This window comes from Tachypleus tridentatus, chromosome 3, assembly GCF_004210375.1.
Source record: "Tachypleus tridentatus isolate NWPU-2018 chromosome 3, ASM421037v1, whole genome shotgun sequence".
NCBI classification, from domain to species: Eukaryota; Metazoa; Arthropoda; class Merostomata; order Xiphosura; family Limulidae; genus Tachypleus; species Tachypleus tridentatus.
This window is the reverse complement of record NC_134827.1, coordinates 76,059,058-76,077,526: the sequence shown is the minus strand read 5'-3', so window position 1 is coordinate 76,077,526 and position 18,469 is coordinate 76,059,058. Positions and strand designations below refer to the sequence as shown.

The following is an 18,469-nucleotide window of genomic DNA, read 5'->3' as shown; positions in this document are numbered from 1 at the left end:
CAAAATCAACCAAACCAATCACTTTGACGTCTTAAATAAATGAAAAATATATAAATATATTCCGCATAATTTAGCAAACATTAAATAGATACTTGTATATTTGTAATTCTAGTTCTCTCATGTTTGCCATATGAGAAATTTACGAATTATAATTATGCCTCATGATGCGATTGACAGAGGTGTCGTTTGTGCAGCACCTTAAACATCACAGGAATAATAAGAATGAACGAAATTGTTCGCAGAAAGCACGCCATCTCGTGAATGTATACAGTGGATCACAGTAATGTAATTAGTACAAGTTAACACCTAGCCAGCAGGTCATCAACGTGCACTATGCCTAACAAATAGTGTCTGCTACAGTTTAGTAATATTAGATTCCTGCAAAGAATGTGATGATGACATGTGGTGAATGGTTTTAGGCGCAACAAAGCACAAGCCGTGTTTATGGTTGTCGCTGATATTGTATGCCTTGAAGCTGTTTGCTACCAAATCCGTTGACTTTGTTGTCATGCATACCCCATTACAACATCAATTCTAACACTCTCGCTCGCTCCACTTAATCACAGTATTTTGTTCTAAGTCGTACGTCAATCTAAAATATTCTGCATGTTTTATACATCTAGGAAAGAGTTGTAAACGGAACGAGATTTTGTGTTTGGCGTTTGACCGAAGGAATTATTTATGTTTTTTGTTTGTTTTTTTTTAAATACAAACTGTACATAAAACCTGATGAGAAAGGTGTTTCACTGATCTTTGGAGTGAATATATTCTAGCTGCAATGTAAACCATTACAGTGCAAGTCGATCAAAAATCTTTTACATTGTCCAAGAAATCTGAAACTAGTTGACGTAATATGTTTAATAATTAAATGGCTGAGGGAAGATGACCATAATATAAATTATGGAAGTAAGATATTCCAAAACTAATGGCTTATAAATGACAGATGAAATAGGTTTAAACCTAATATAAAATAAATGACATAGGATATAGGTTTAGAACCTAACGTGTAATAAACGACAGAAGGTGGCGGGCTTAAAATGTAACGTGTAATAAATGACAGAAGATAGTAGGCTTAAAATTTAATGTGCAATAAATGACAAAAATAGTAGTTTTAAAATTTAACGTGTAATAAATGATGGAGGAAATAGGCTTAAAATTTAATGTATAATAAATGAAGACGACAGTGGCTTAAAATTCGATGTGAAACACTGAACTGATATCTTTATATCTTCTACATCCTACATTATTAGGATGATCAGGTGGTTATGGCGTTCGACTCCTAAACTGAAGGTCGCGGGTTCGAATCCTCATCACACTAAACATGCTCACCCTTTCAGCTGTGGAGGAGTTATAATGTGACGGTCAGTCACACTATTCCTTAGTAAAAGGGTAGTTGACAGTGGGTGATGATGACTGGTTGCCTTCCCTCTTGTCTTACACTGCTAAATTAGAGACGTGTAGCTTTGCGCGAAATTCAAAACAAACCTACATCATTATTTATAAAATGTTTTTTATTCAATGTAACTTTTAGTAAATCGTAAGCACGTTTGTTGCAAGTAGATACTAAAATAGGCAGAATATTTTCATTTTGACTCCTTCTTTTTCCTATTGTTGAGCAAGGCTGTATCACAAATAAATAATAGGTACGAATTTTAAATCCATACCGTTATTCCTTATCGTTAAATCTTTGAAACTTATATCGTGTTTTAGACCTTTTGTTTGTTGTTTTTTTTTTACGTACGCTCGCCACTGACAACAAACAACAAGACTATAAGTTAATTTACTTTGTTCTCTATAGTCTCCTCTAAGACAGAATGGTTATGTGGAACAACAACATCAACAGAGTCGATACAGAATATCATCTTTACAATTTACAGTAACGTCCTTGGTCACTGTTCTTAGTGACACCAAATCAAAATATTAATCAAGTCTTTATTTTATTATTTTTTGACAGAAAATAAGACTCCAACAATATTGAAGACAATGGCAATCTGTCAAGATTTAAGCTGGCAGCACTATTGTTATCTGTTCTCGGAGTTTCTACCAAATATAGTAGATTGATTATCGATTAGGGCCTGTAAAGCATTTTCTTTAACGTTATTGAAATCTACTCCTTCATACAAACTCTAACATTCGTCCTAAGATCTGGTTAATCTCGTTAAATAACACGGAGTCAATTTGTTAGAAACCGGCCTAACCTGTCTCTTGGTTAACCTGGGTAAATAATGCAGAGTGGTAGTGTTAGAAACCGGCCTTACCTGTCTCTTGGTTAACCTGGGTAAATAATGCAGAGTGGTGGTGTTAGAAACCGGCCTAACCTGTCTCTTGGTTAACCTGGGTAAATAATGCAGAGTGGTAGTGTTAGAAACTGGCCTTACCCATCTTTTGGGTAACCTGGGTAAATAATGCAGAGTCGTATTGTTAGAAACTGGGTTAGCCAAGGTTAATAATGTAGCAATGTATATTATTAAAACTAGCCTAACCTGAATCAACGACGTCTGAAATTTCCTTGTAAAACTATTACAATTATCTAATGGTATTAAAATACCTAACAGCACAAGCAAAATTCTATATATATATATAAATATTCAATCACAATCGAGTTTAATCTATACTATTTCTATCTCTTAACATTCTAATACACTGTGTACTTGTGTTATTATATATGGATAATACAAATGATATCCCTACTATCTTGTTTACATTGTTTTTGAAGGATGAATATTAGCCACCCCTACATTTAACCCAGTTTTAAAAAGTTATTTCTTACTTCTAAATATCAAAGTTTTAGCGTCATAAATTGTCATTCCAGTTTTTCATAACTCTTAGTATAACTTTATAGTGTAAATCACTTAGTGGTACTATAATTTTCCAGTGTGCATCACTTAGTGATACTATAATTTCCCACTATTCTACAAGTAACGTTCTTATTATTGTTTAGTATTCCTCACGTACACGCACATATTTGTTCAAACAAATTGGGTGAACAAGCGACAAAAATATTTTGCTGAAAAATATTCAAGCAGAGGTGGCACGTGGCTCTTCTCTCTTTGTTAGGTACCTATGGTCACGTACTATTAATATAATTTTATATTACTTGTTACGAGGTATTTATTATACCTACGCTGTCAAAAGTAATCCTGGCGGCATTCGTTACATGAAGAAAATAGGTTTAGTAAATTGTGTATTTCTCGCCATTATTTTCCTTTAATCAAATGCATTTCTGTCAAGATAGAGAAAATCGTACTTAGAGTTAAAGATTAAAAAACAAATCAACCGACTTCCCTTGCAAAATAATGTGTATTGAAACACAAAAGGGTCGCCAAGCACAAATAAAATCGTTCAGTTGTTGCCATAGGAGCAATTTCGTGCATGATGAGCTCTAAAACTTACTCTTCGGAACCTTCCACCAGCTTTTACCCAAGACCACCATTAGGGTCTTAAGTAGATGGTACATCATTGGAAAGTTCCAGAAATGCCCTGTCTTCTTAACGTAAAGACATACGTTAAATAAACAGCTTAGAAGGGGACATAGTAGCAACGCTTTTAGAATTGGGTATTATAGTTTCTATTGTTTCATATTTAGGTAGTTTTATCGTTTGTATTGGTTCATATTTAGGTAGTTTTATAGTTTATATTGGTTCATATTTAGGTAGTTTTATAGTTTGTATTGATTAATATTTAAATACCGCATAACATTGTGGCAAAGTTAAGGGTTTGTTTGTTTTTGAATTTCGCACAAAGCTACACGATGGCTATCTGTGCTAGCCGTCTCTAACTTAGCAGTGTAAGACTAGAGGGAAGGCAGCTAGTCATCACCACCCACCGCCAACTCTTGGGCTACTCTTTTACCAACGAATAGTTGGATTGACCGTCACCTTATAACGCCCCCACGGCTGAAAGGACGAGCATGTTTGGCGCGACAGGGATGCGAACCCGCAAATCTCAGATTATGAGTCGCACGCCTTAATGCGCTTGAACATGCCGGGGCTTGTTCGAAAAGAAAGAAAAACATTATTACACATAAATTGAACCCATATGCTCCTATCACATACTATTTCGAAGATATTTAGCGAGTGAAAATGGTATTAACATACTGTTTTGACAACACTGTTCATGTATATTCGACAGAAGTCGTTTTTGGAACGTCGAAACAGAGTTATTTTGAGTTTTGTTAGCACCTAGTTCCAGGGTATTTGATTTATAGTTATTTTGGAGAATTTTTTACATTGGTCATTTCAAATTTTTTTGTAAGTTCTGGTTTTAATTTGGATTTGTGGGGGGGTGAGGGTGACATCAGTCGAGGACCGAATGACTTAACGTCTGAAATTGTTTGTTTCTGAATTTCGCGCAAAGCTACACGAGGTCTATGTACGCTAGCCGTCCCTAATTTAGAAGTGGGAAGGCAGCTAGTCAACATCACCCACTTTTTTCTTTTTTTTTTACCAATGAATCACTTTATAATAACCCCACAGTTGAAATAGCTAACATGTTCTGTGTGATGGAGGTTTTCACCTACTACGTTGATACCGAAAACAGAAAATTACACTCAAAATGACGAATATATTTATAATAGTTTGTTTTTATCAAGAAAACAAAGAAATTTGAATTGTAATACTTATTACAATCATTCGCACAGAAATATGTACTTATAGTGGAATACGAAATACAAATATATAAACAACCAACACGACTTAAAACTAACACAAAACGAATGTTCAAGAAGGAAAGGCATAATCGTGGTTCATTGCACGACTTTCGTCAAACGAAACAAGAAGAAAACCAGATAAGCTCAGCGAACAACATTGTACGCTTTCTTTTGTTAAATCCACGCGTCACCATCTTTCTTTAACAACTGTAAAAACTCCTTTTTATGGGTTGAGTCAGAGATCTTGTTGTTTTATGCAATTACTCAACTACTGTTGTTAGGGCGAGTCAGAGATCTTGTTGTTGTACGCAGTTGTTCAACTATTGTTGTTTTATTAACTACTATTACTGTATGTGTGTTGTTTGTTGTGTATAGTTTCTCACTTCCTGTTTCTATTTGCCATCTGTGTCACTACTCTTGTTTTGTTTTTTATGTATAAGTGTTGATTTTTAACAGATATCGCTGTATGTGTGTACTTTCGTTTTTCTGCCGTTTTGTGCAACTGGTATTGAACAAGTAGAATCACTTAAATTAATGTTAGCTTTTCTTAGATCCTGTTTTTTTGTTCGATTTTGTTCAGACGGACTAGAGGGAAGGCAACTAGTCATCATCACCCACCACCAACGTTTGAGCTACTCTTTTCCCAACGAATAGTGGTATTGACCGTCACATTATAACAACAACAAGATAACTTAAGAAGGTAGAAACGTTGTTCTCCACTTTATTTTAACAAACGTTTTAGTACCCATACCACTCATCTTGAGATACAATTTTTTTGTCAGTGGACAAAAGATATGATTGGAGAAAATCGTTAGGACTCTACGTAACCCATATGAGACATGATTAAATATTAAATCCTCAGGATAATTAGAATATAGAAATAAAAATATATTAGTAAATGATTAATAATTAGGCTTAAGTGATCGTATAAGATTCTGATATGACAACACTTGATTTCAAATTGCTAAACACTCAACATGGGTACATTACACGCTTTTTAGTGTATTAATCACTTACAGTGATACAATAACCTAATATTCCAGATCGTAGCGAAACAAAAATATTAGCTTTGTGTTTATTGTATACCGATTGTGTGTTCGTTTGTGTGTTTTTTTAATTTCGCGCAAAGCAACACGAGAGCTATCTACGCTAGCCGTCCCTAATTTAGCAGTGTAATACTAGAAGGAAAGCAGCTAGTCATCAACATCCACGGTCAACTCTTGAGCTACTCTTTTACCAACGAAAAGTGGGATTGAGCGACATATTATAACGCTCCAATAGCTGAAAGGGTGAGCGTGTTTGGTGGAACAGGGATTCGAACATGCGACCCTCAGATTAGGAGTCAAGTGCCCTAACCATCTGGCCATGACGGGCCGTTATGTACCGAAGTGCTGCGTTTTGTATTAACTTTGTGTTGTTTAGTACAGTGCTGTATGTTATATCAATTTTGTGTAGTGTAGTATAGTAATGCTTGCTGTGTTAGCATTGGGCTGTGCATTACAGAGCTATGTTGTATTATGTTTGTGTTATGTTGTATTTTGTGTCATATAATCCAGCGATGCATTTTGTATAATAACACTGTCGTTGTCTTTCATTGTGTCTACTGCCTTTTGTGTGGTTATGACGTCACTATTATTAGTTTTCCTAGTGTCTATTGCATTTGTTTGTTATTCGTCTTGGCATCTCTGCCTGTTGTTTGTTTTATTGCCAGGGTATTTGCTGTTGTTTGTGGTTGTTGTCTCTGCTGTTGCTTTGGCGCGGTATTAACATAGTTTTTGGTCATTACAGTATCTACTGTTGTTGTGTTTAGTTGCCTTGATGTCTACATCTTCTTTTGTATTGTTATGTGTCTAATGCTGTAGTTCTTGATTGTCTTGCATCTGTTGCTGCTGTTCTTTGTTGTTGTGATGTCTACTTCTGTAGTTTTTAGTTTGTAATGGATTTACTGTTGTACATTTGTTTTAATGCCTACGTTTATTTCTGTATAGGTTCCCTTTTGCATATAAAGTATATTGTTGACTGTGTATTGAAAAATTCCTGCCTGTTCATGAACTTTGTTAAACGTTCATGAGTGTAAAAATCAACAATAGTTGTTTAACGAAAGCGTGCGAGGATATTGTCGAAATTTCTAAAAACTCGTTTATTATAAATAAGCGGCTAGCCGAGTGACGAAAGAACATCATTGAACAGCTACAGTCAGCACACTGTAAACCTAGGAAGCTATAATTATGATTAACATCTATTAATAGGGAAGCTACGGAATTTGATCAGGAACATTACTGATTTAGGACATTAGAAACCATTCAACTTCAGTGAATTACTTCGTTGAAAGGAGTCAGCTTGTATCTGGTGTACCGTGTTTACTCGCTTATAAGACGGGGATTTTTCCTCGAGATTTCGGGCTCAAATTGGGGGGCCCGTCTTATAGGCGAGGTCTACAGACATAGAAAATAAATTTAGTTCACTCAGAACTGTGCAGATATTTCAGACAGTGAAAATAGGGAAGTGAGCTATCTTGTTATTATTAGATCTGTGATTGTGGAGAACACGGAGGAATGTGACCTCTACGATGATGGATTGTCCGAGGAGCAGTTTTATGAACTGTTTGGAGATAGCGACAACGAATAATTTGAAGGCTTTTGAATTTCATAACTTGCATACTGATTTGCTGTGTTCTATTAAAGTGCAGTTTGCGTAAACTCTTTTAATACTTTGAAGAAATGTGGTTTAAAAGTTAGCATAAACGTAGTTTGATACTGAAATATGTTGTGATAAGTTTTGTGCGTTAGATTGTTCTTTGTTATGTGTTTTAAATATGAATATTTATCATACAGTAAATAAAATAGTTGATGAAATTCCATTAAACGCTTGAACACCGAGTTTGGATTTATTCATTTATTTTCACTTTTCTATCTCTTCTATTTATCTCCTTCTAATCTGAAATCGAAATATCGTATACGAAACCCAAAATTAGGTTTCTATTAATTTCCATTTTTTTCACTTTTCTCTCGTTACCTGCTTTCCTTCCTTCGTCTTATAAACGAGTCTAAACAGAATATCGACAATCTCTCAGGTGAAGTTGGGACCCGTCTTATAAGCGAATCGTCTTATAAACGAATAAAAACGGTAAGACTAGCCAAAAAAGGACATCGTTAGCTTAAGCGAGATGCAACAATATTAACTTAGAATTAATTTTCTCGTCGTGTACTTGGATCGTCGATAAGATATCCAGTTCTAGACCGGATGTGCGACTCAGTATTGTCTGCAACTTTGTAAAACTGTTGTATATAAATCATTATTTTTAATAAATGTTAATACTAACCGTTATTATAAAGTGTATTGTTCTTTTGTTTGTATGTTAAAATATATTTGTATTAAACAAAAGGAACTTGTATATATTATAATCTTGTTGACAAATAACACACATTTGATACGTATTAACATTATTTAAGTACTAAGCTCAAATTAAAATTCCGATTATTTTAAGCAGTAATATGTAACGTACGTAACATAATAAATCGGAGACTCATCCGAAATAAAATACAATCTGTAAGATCGTTCCTGTGATTTTTAGTGTTGTAGTTCTATATTGTTATGGTGTCTACCGCTGTAACCTAACAATTACTAATACGCAAAACTAGTAACACTTACTTGTAATACCGGACGGTTTATAACGTAAAACTAGGAACACTATGTAACAAAATTTTTACTTTTTCGTGCTCCTGGGCAGAAAGTGTTTTTTCCCAATTGCTTATGCCTAAAGTAAATGGAAAAGACCTATTTTTCTTTTCAAACTTTGCTTATTTGACGAGGATAATGAAATTTTCACGTTTACCTGTTTTCCAGGACATTCCAGGTAGATTCAGTGCTGAGTAGCCGATAGAGAATTTTCTCGAACTTAGAAGAATTTTTCAAGAACTTTCCAGAATGTTGTAGAAATTACAAGAATTTTCTAGAATGTTGTAGAACTTACGAAAAGTTTCTAGAACTTTCCATAGTAATATATATACAGGGGCTCACCACTCACCACTTCAGTTTAGTTCTAGCTGCCTAAGTGAATATATAGACCTATCTGATTTTATCAGAGATGGCATCAAAAAGCTGCAAGCATTTTCCAGACGAATTCTGCTATGTATATGGCCAATTTATCAAGCCAAGTGCGAAAAACGTACTCTGTGGTAACATCTGCTGTGTGAAGCCTACAACACATATTTCAACATGCCTGTCAGGGATCAAGACAAACCCTGGACACCTCATTTTACAAACCCCTCATTTTACCCGCGAACACTGCAAAAAAACTCTAGAAGGTAAGACGGACAATTTTGCTTGTTTGAATAGTAAGATTTTATATACAAATTTTAGACCTTTTAAAATTTAAATATCTTATTTTTTTAATTTCCAATAGTATAGAAAAAATATCACATAAAATATTTTGTATGAACCTCTTACGCATTAGTTGTGGATGAAACATATTTATTCTTCATACTAATAATTTTATTTTGCTCTTTTGCAGGATGGTACAGAGGGGAAAAGAGAGCCATGAAGTTCGCTATTCCAACAATTTGCGTGAACCCACTGACCCTTCAAGCAATTGCTACTTCTGCATGGCGGACCCTTCCAAACGTTAGGCTGGCAAGAATGTATCTGCTATCATGTATCTGAACTTGTTGATAAGGGGTCTGCAGTACCTTCGAGACTTTTCCCCTAAGCTGTCTGAGGCAAAGGTAAAAGCTGGTGTCTTCGTTGGACATAAAAAAGATCCTGAAGTGCACAGAATTCCCACAGAAGCTCAGTAGGAAGAAGAAAAAAAAAGCTTGGAGTAGCTTTGTCGCAGTGGATCGGGGTTTCTTGGGCAATCACAAGGCCGAAAATTATGTGGAACTGGTTGAGGCTTTGGTAAAGAACTACGGCAAAATGGGCTGCAGGATATCCCTGAAAGTCCATGTCCTTGACGCTCATCTTGATATACTCAAGGAGAACATGGAAGCATACTCGGAGGAGCAAGGCGAGCGCTTCCACCAAGAGACTATATTCGGGGTCTCGTACGTGAAAGTGATTTACATTACAGTCGCAAACCTCGAAAAACTACTCACTCTAAACATTTTTGTGTTACTTTATTATAAATACATGTATATCTTGATTCATATGTTGTTTTATTCAACATATTGCAAATTTGCCCGTTTTTACATAGAAAATAGGTTAATTTCTAAATTTCATTATCCAGGTCACAAAAGCAAAGTTTGAAGGGAATAATGACCATTTTTTGTACTTTTATAACATAAACAATTAAGAAATAACACATACTATGCAGGAACAAAATGTGTGTTACATAGTGTAATACTTACTTATAATACTGGATGTTTACAGTTTTAAACTAACAATACAGTTTAACTAAAGAAATATGAAAGTAATCCACGAGATAGCTTATTTTTCCCATTAAAATAATATAAGATTGCTGCTCTAATCCTTAAACATTTAACCGTTACATATAATAATTTATTAGACTTTTATATGTTATTATTATAACATTGTATTTTTAGACAACAGAAATTGGAGTTTACTTTCAATATGAATATCGATGAAATTACTACAGGGGAACAAATGAAGATACTGTCATGGAAACCACAGAAATAATCCTCTTATGCTGAAACTAAGATCTGCAATTTGAACATCGATTTTTGTAACAAAACCTTTTTCTTTAAAATACACCATCACTTATAAGTAAACGGTCAACAGTGCATGTTTATTTTTTACTTATTTCGTGTGTGTGTGTGTATTTTCTTTTAGCAAAGCCACATAGGGCTATCTGCTGAATCCACCGAGGGGAATCGAACCCTTGATTATAGCGTTGTAAATCCTTAGACTTACCGCTGTACACACACACTTATTTCGTATTATTAATATTATTCAAGGTGAAATAAATTATAAGGCCTAACAATATTGAATGGTTAACAAGTGTTTACTTGTTGAAAGCGCAAAGCTACACAATTGAGTTAAGTTTAATGTGAGTGTTGAAAAACCGGTTTTATACATGGTTAGTACTCTGACTTACGGTTAAGCCACTACGGGCATCAAGAATAAAATAAGTCGTACTGACTATGAAAAAAAATACTGGTCTTCAAAGGAATATCATGATTGGTTATTCAGAAAATGTTGCAGAGAAAAATAATATTGAAAATATTTTTAAAAGCTTTTGTTGCAGATGTGACAATATTTGTTTTATTTTTCTCAAGTGATTTAAAGTGGTGACTTTCCGCAACAACAGCTATACTAAAATCGCAGATTTCGGGAAGAAGTGTATGTGTTTTCTTAATAGCAAAGTTACATCGGACTATTTGCTGTGTCTAGCAAGGGAATCGAACCCTTGATTTGGGCGTTGTAAATCAGAAGACTTACCAGCAGGAAGCGAAAGAAGTGTGTAGCTCATTCTATTTTTAGATTCATCGCATATTTGAATTGATTCGTTAAATTCGAATATTTTCAGTAAGGGCATAAATAAAGATACAAGTTACATTTCAGTAAGGACATAAATAAAGATACAAGTTACATTTCAGTAAGGACATAAATAGAGATACAAGTTACATTTCAGTAAGGACATAAATAAAGATACAAGTTACATTTCAGTAAGGACATAAATAAAGATACAAGTTACATTTCAGTAAGGACATAAATAAAGATACAAGTTACATTTCAGTAAGGACATCAATAAAGATACAAGTTACATTTCAGTAAGGACATAAATAAAGATACAAGTTACATTTCAGTAAGGACATAAATAAAGATACAAGTTACATTTCAGTAAGGACATAAATGAAGATACAAGTTACATTTCAGTAAGGACATAAATAAAGATACAAGTTACATTTCAGTAAGGACATAAATAAAGATACAAGTTACATTTCAGTAAGGACATAAATAAAGATACAAGTTACATTTCAGTAAGGACATAAATAAAGATACAAGTTACATTTCAGTAAGGACATAAATGAAGACACAAGTTACATTTCAGTAAGGACATAAAAGAAGATACAAGTTACATTTCAGTAAGGACATAAATAAAGATACAAGTTACATTTCAGTAAGGACATAAATGAAGACACAAGTTACATTTCAGTAAGGAATAAATGAAGATACAAGTTACATTTCAGTAAGGACATAAATAAAGATACAAGTTACATTTCAGTAAGGACATAAATAAAGATACAAGTTACATTTCAGTAAGGAGATAAATAAAGATACAAGTTACATTTCAGTAAGGACATAAATAAAGATACAAGTTACATTTCAGTAAGGACATAAATAAAGATACAAGTTACATTTCAGTAAGGAAATAAATAAAGATACAAGTTACATTTCAGTAAGGACATAAATAAAGATACAAGTTACATTTCAGTAAGGAATAAATGAAGATACAAGTTACATTTCAGTAAGGACATAAATGAAGATACAAGTTACATTTCAGTAAGGACATAAATAAAGATACAAGTTACATTTCAGTAAGGACATAAATAAAGATACAAGTTACATTTCAGTAAGGACATAAATGAAGATACAAGTTACATTTCAGTAAGGAATAAATGAAGATACAAGTTACATTTCAGTAAGGAATAAATGAAGATACAAGTTACATTTCAGTAAGGACATAAATGAAGATACAAGTTACATTTCAGTAAGGACATAAATAAAGATACAAGTTACATTTCAGTAAGGACATAAATAAAGATACAAGTTACATTTCAGTAAGGAATAAATGAAGATACAAGTTACATTTCAGTAAGGAATAAATGAAGATACAAGTTACATTTCAGTAAGGACATAAATAAAGATACAAGTTACATTTCAGTAAGGAATAAATGAAGATACAAGTTACATTTCAGTAAGGACATAAATGAAGATACAAGTTACACTTCAGTAAGGACATAAATGAAGATACAAGTTACATTTCAGTAAGGACATAAATGAAGATACAAGTTACATTTCAGTAAGGACATAAATAAAGATACAAGTTACATTTCAGTAAGGAATAAATGAAGATACAAGTTACATTTCAGTAAGGAATAAATGAAGATACAAGTTACATTTCAGTAAGGACATAAATGAAGATACAAGTTACATTTCAGTAAGGACATAAATGAAGATACAAGTTACATTTCAGTAAGGAAATAAATAAAGATACAAGTTACATTTCAGTAAGGACATAAATAAAGATACAAGTTACATTTCAGTAAGGAATAAATGAAGATACAAGTTATATTTCAGTAAGGACATAAATGAAGATACAAGTTACATTTCAGTAAGGACATAAATAAAGATACAAGTTACATTTCAGTAAGGACATAAATAAAGATACAAGTTACATTTCAGTAAGGACATAAATGAAGATACAAGTTACATTTCAGTAAGGAATAAATGAAGATACAAGTTACATTTCAGTAAGGAATAAATGAAGATACAAGTTACATTTCAGTAAGGACATAAATGAAGATACAAGTTACATTTCAGTAAGGACATAAATAAAGATACAAGTTACATTTCAGTAAGGACATAAATAAAGATACAAGTTACATTTCGGTAATGAATAAATGAAGATACAAGTTACATTTCAGTAAGGACATAAATAAAGATACAAGTTACATTTCAGTAAGGACATAAATAAAGATACAAGTTACATTTCAGTAAGGAATAAATGAAGATACAAGTTACATTTCAGTAAGGAATAAATGAAGATACAAGTTACATTTCAGTAAGGACATAAATAAAGATACAAGTTACATTTCAGTAAGGACATAAATGAAGATAAAGTTACATTTCAGTAAGGACATAAATAAAGATACAAGTTACATTTCAGTAAGGGCATAAATAAAGATACAAGTTACATCAAAGCAAAAAAATATATAATTTAATTCATATCGTATTCCTTATCTTCAACAATTTTCTTTGTACAAATGGTAAAAATCTTTAACTTAGAATTGTATTCATCCAGTAATACTTAATTTTATTAAGTTTATCGAATAATGTTTATTGAAATTACCTGACCATCATACGAGTAAAAGTCTATCGAGTTAATAATTAAATCATTTTATTTTTTATAGAGTTTCAACCCAGTTAAGAAACCTCGGAACTCATCGAGTAATTACGGTACACTAGTGCTGTATGTTATATCAGTTTTGTTTTGTGTTATATAGTTTCAAGCCAGTTAAACAACTCGGAACTCCTCGGCTAATTCCGGTACCCTACGTCAGACCTCTGATGCATAAAACACTGATGAGCAGAACAATTCTTACATTTTTACCATATAAATAAATTAATCCTTACATCTAGTAATAGCTGTGCATTTTTTTACCCAGTAGAAATTCTTCACAATGGCAATATTATTAGTCAATACACCTTTTTACAGACATGGCAGAAAGTAGTTCAACGTGCATGCCTACGTCATTTACCAGAGGTTTGACGTAAGACACCGGAATAAACCGAAGAGTTCCGAGTGCTGATAAACCGTTGATAGTGGGAAGGAGTGGAGAAGTACGTGGATGAACGACCTTTGTGGAGTTAAATTCCTGTTCTTCGGTTGAAAAGAAAAGAAATAACAAAAGTGAAATTTAGTTGACATTGTACGGTCGTGCTACTGTTACAAAAACTTATTATTGTATATCGTGTTCTAACTTGTAGCTAATGTTAGCGCTGAATTTAACACTATGTTCACGGCAACATTTCGACCTAAGAGTCAGGATTATGTAACGTTGATAAGAAAGTATAATTAACTTCTGAGAAAAGCTTTTTACATTCAATAAAAATTTTGGGCAGAATTTCGTAGATTCGCCTCATAAGAAACTGACAAGAAAATGTAATATTAAGGGTTTGTGGATACCAAACGTTTATGTGTTGCCCAATTACCACTTAACTACTACCTTTTTTTTCAGCTCGATGCTTATTATTAATTAATTTAAATCCTATATTTCCGTTGCTAACCTGCTGTCTTTTTTTGAGAACTCTCGAAAAGGAATTTATGTGGTGCACAGACATTTGATCCCGTCTGTTTGTTGGAAAGTTGTATGTCGCGGATGGGGGTTGGGAGAAGACCACGGATAAGTGCATAGAAAATCAGCCATTATAAGAAAAATATATTAGAATTTATTGTTTGCTTATGTTGTTTAAAATTATTCCAAACGACAGTTTCATTAGTAGAACCAAGTAGTGGACCCCATAATATTAAACACTCTTGCACATTTCAAATACCCGAGATAATCAGTTGTACTTAAATAACATTAAATATTGATATTCTTAATATTGTTGACCATCTGCCACATTACGGTCAGTGGTCAACAAAGACTATTTGTGCATTCTGAAAATGTGCTGGTTTATTATCAAAATAACACGTGCTACAAACATGACTCCTTACCTAGGCCTAATGGCTTATACCAAACATTTTCTCTCGTATTACAACGGCGAGTCAGTTCATGTGAAGAATTTGATAGGAGACAAGCATTTCTTGCATAATAAAATAATGTTTTTACGTTTATACACTGTCTCCACGACTAAGTGACGTTTTCTGAGATTCTCAGAATCCCATCGCTCACTGTCTCTTCAGTACGAAGACGTAGTCGCCATGTCTGCAGCTGTTACGTTGCCAACACGGAGAGGTAACTATTTTAAGAACTCTACGTCAAATCAACATCACGACAAACAACAAGAATATTTCGTTATTTTCCAAGAAATGTTTTCCATTACAAACAAACTATCTTTCTCTTGTTATATACAAGGAAATAAGTAGTGAAGAATATTTAAGTAATCTATTAAACTTTAAAGAATTGTAAAAAATAAAATAAAAACTTCGAAGTTTTACAAACATTTACTCGTTTGCTTGCATTCAGTTAACTTGTATCAAATTCTTAATCTTAAAATTAAAGCATTCAGCATTATCTAATGAAGGGAATAATTATTATTACTAAAATAAAAATTCGGAGTTGTCATCGAGTATATAAATTTTATTTAGCTTCTGACCAAAACAGACTACCGGTATAGATCAGATCGAAAAACTAACTAAAACTGTTTCACTGTTGTAAGTCCAAAACCAACAATATTATAACTGAGTTTGGCCAATATAATTATGATACTTGGGTTCGTTATAAATCAAACTAATATTAGTAGTAGAAATATAAAACAGTGAGAAATAATAATATAAATGTGGATGTTACATATTCTAATCAAAAGATAAGTAAAATAACCTTAAATAAGTAATAAAAAGTAGCTTGTCTATGCAGTTTGTCACAAAAACAACTTCTTTCTCATTAAGTACATTATTAAAACTATCCCACATTCCTTAAATACACACACGTATATATAAGTAGATATAACGTAGATACACGGGTAGTTGACGTAATGTAACTTCGTACAGTTATAACATATCTGTAGGTTGTTTGTACTTAACCTAATGTCTCCGAGAAATTGTTACTAATAGAATATAAATAAAACGCCATATTGTTAGTGTCTTTCAAAAAATCAGAGAAACAAACACCTTTACACTCGAAATGTATATATTATATTTTAACGAACAATTTGCATTTGTGGCTTCCTCGAGGTGATATTGAAATACGTTTCACAGTGTAAGGTATATTAAGTATTGTAAAAATGGTTCATGTTCATAGTTTCTTACAAATAAAATGTTTTACGATACTTAGCAATGCTTCTAACTGGGCGAGATTCGTCTCTGGTTTTGTTTGAAATGCGTTATTTATGCACTGAGAATTAAACAATAACCAAATTCAAATTACTGTCAACATAGTTTGAGTTTGTAATAACTCAAAACTATTTACATTTGTTTGTTTTTTGAGTTTTGCGCAAAGCTACACGAAGGTTAACTGCACTAGCCGTCCCTAATTTAGCAGTGTAAGACTAGAGGGAAGGCAGCTAGTCATCACCACCCATCGCAGCTCTTGGGTTACTCTTTTACCAACGAATAGTGGGATTGACCGTAACGTTATAACGCTCGCACGGGTGAAAGGCGAACATGTTTGGTGCGATGGGGATTCAAACCTGCGACCTTCAGATTACAAGTTGAGTGCCTCTTAGCCACCAGGCCATGACAGGTCTTTACACATTAGAGTACGAAGGTTTGGTCTGACAGGCCGTTGTGCCCCAGGTGTTGGATCCTGTGGATCCGGGTGTTATTGATTCCCATTCTCTCCTTGCTGTGGGTGCACTGAAAGAGTAACAGTCAAATTCCAGTATTTGATTAAAGTAGTTCAATGATTGACAATCGGGCCACTGATTACCTATCTTCTCTCTAGTCTGTTAATTCCATATCATGGAAACATATAACAGTTGTTTATGTTTACACACTTATGTAAAAAAAAACAAAAGTATTCTCAGTAAAGACGTTTTGAAAATTTATATAAAATATTTAAAGTCGTAAAATACTATTTATTATTTGCATAGATGTTCAAGTTTCGCTTATTTATTATTGACTATAAAGTTCGACATGTGAATAATCAAACTGTGATATACGAAACTGTTATTAATAACGTATTGGAAATCTGTAACGATACTTTCTTTCAATATTTCGTTTTCTTTGATAACATTATAATGTTAAGACCCGACATCGCCAGGTGGTTAAGGCACTCGACTCATAATCCAACGATCGCGGGTTCGAATCCCCGTCACATCAAACATGCTCGTCCTTCCAGCTGTAGGGGGCGTTATAATGTAACGGTCAATCCCACTATTCGTTGGTAAAAGAGTAGCCCAAGAGTTGGTAGTGAGTGTTGATGACTATTTGCCTTCCTTCTAGTCTTACACTGCTAAATTAGTGACGGCTAGTGCCCATAGCCTTCGAGTAGCTTTGCGCAAAATTCAAAAACCAAACCAATTTTGATGTTGAAAATTAGATTGATTTTTGCTTACCTTTCAAACGCGTAAACGTTATCAACAAGTATTGTAATTTCGAATGAAATGATATATAATATGGACAGTAAGAAACGAAGGTTGAACTTGGACGTGTACATTATTCTTCAAGTTGGTTTGAACCACATTATCTCTAGTGTAAAAACATCAGGGAAAGTCCATAAAAATTGCATCCCAGGATTAACCCAGTTTCTCATCTGTATTACCGAACGTTTAATTACTGTCCGCATGGAACTGCTCGCAAATACAAACAGCAAATATTAGAGTAAGATGAAACCTTAGGGTTATTATATAGAACACCAACACCAAACGTACTTCACATGAAACAAACAGTGAAAACCGGTGTTAATTAAAGTTCAGATAAACCTAACAGTAATTAAGTACATGACAGTCACGTGACGAGTGTGCATAACATGATCTATCCGAAACTAACCAATTAAACAATGGCCACATGTGTAAGTGTGTGAAGATATACGTTATTTCACCTGTCATCAACGAAGCCGTATGGATTAATGTAGTTTATCTAATTATGAATGAAATTAAAACGTGTTCTAACGTTAAACTCTATGATTAATCTGTTCATATATCATTAGGTAAACATTCAAAAGACACTTTAAAACGTGTGAATAAAGTACCAATAAATTATAGTTATTTTCTACACACACACACATTCATACTTAAAAGTTTTGGTAAATTATTCTGAGAACTGTTTCTCAGAATAGCACAAACAGATTAAAGTTTAGATCCGGGTAACATTCAGGAATGATAATAATTAGACCCCAGTATTGAGGTTTAGATCTAACGAGGTACGATCAGTTAGCTTGTTCATCTTTCACTAGACATTTATTACGTAATATTTTCCAAGACTTTTTTTATCATTAAACAAGTTTGCTAATATTTATATACATACACATATTTGAA

General features: G+C 33.3%; 1 protein-coding gene across 1 annotated transcript; it reads left to right on the top strand.

The window, feature by feature from the left end:
• Positions 1 to 7,980: 7,980 nt before the first annotated feature.
• On the top strand, positions 7,981 to 9,822 carry LOC143247231 (uncharacterized). The gene is made up of 2 exons (XM_076494944.1): positions 7,981 to 8,955; positions 9,162 to 9,822. The coding sequence occupies exons 1-2, from the start codon at positions 8,736 to 8,738 to the stop codon at positions 9,308 to 9,310; spliced, it is 369 nt and encodes a 122-aa protein (XP_076351059.1). The 5' UTR covers positions 7,981 to 8,735; the 3' UTR covers positions 9,311 to 9,822.
• The last annotated feature ends 8,647 nt before the right edge of the window (positions 9,823 to 18,469 follow it).

Excerpts from the sequence above, each read along its gene's own strand:
- LOC143247231 (XM_076494944.1), top strand. The coding sequence starts at position 8,736 with ATGGCATCAAAAAGCTGCAAGCATTTTCCAGACGAATTCTGCTATGTA. Across the intron at positions 8,956-9,161 it reads CTGCAAAAAAACTCTAGAAG|GATGGTACAGAGGGGAAAAG; the intron begins GTAAGACGGACA and ends GCTCTTTTGCAG.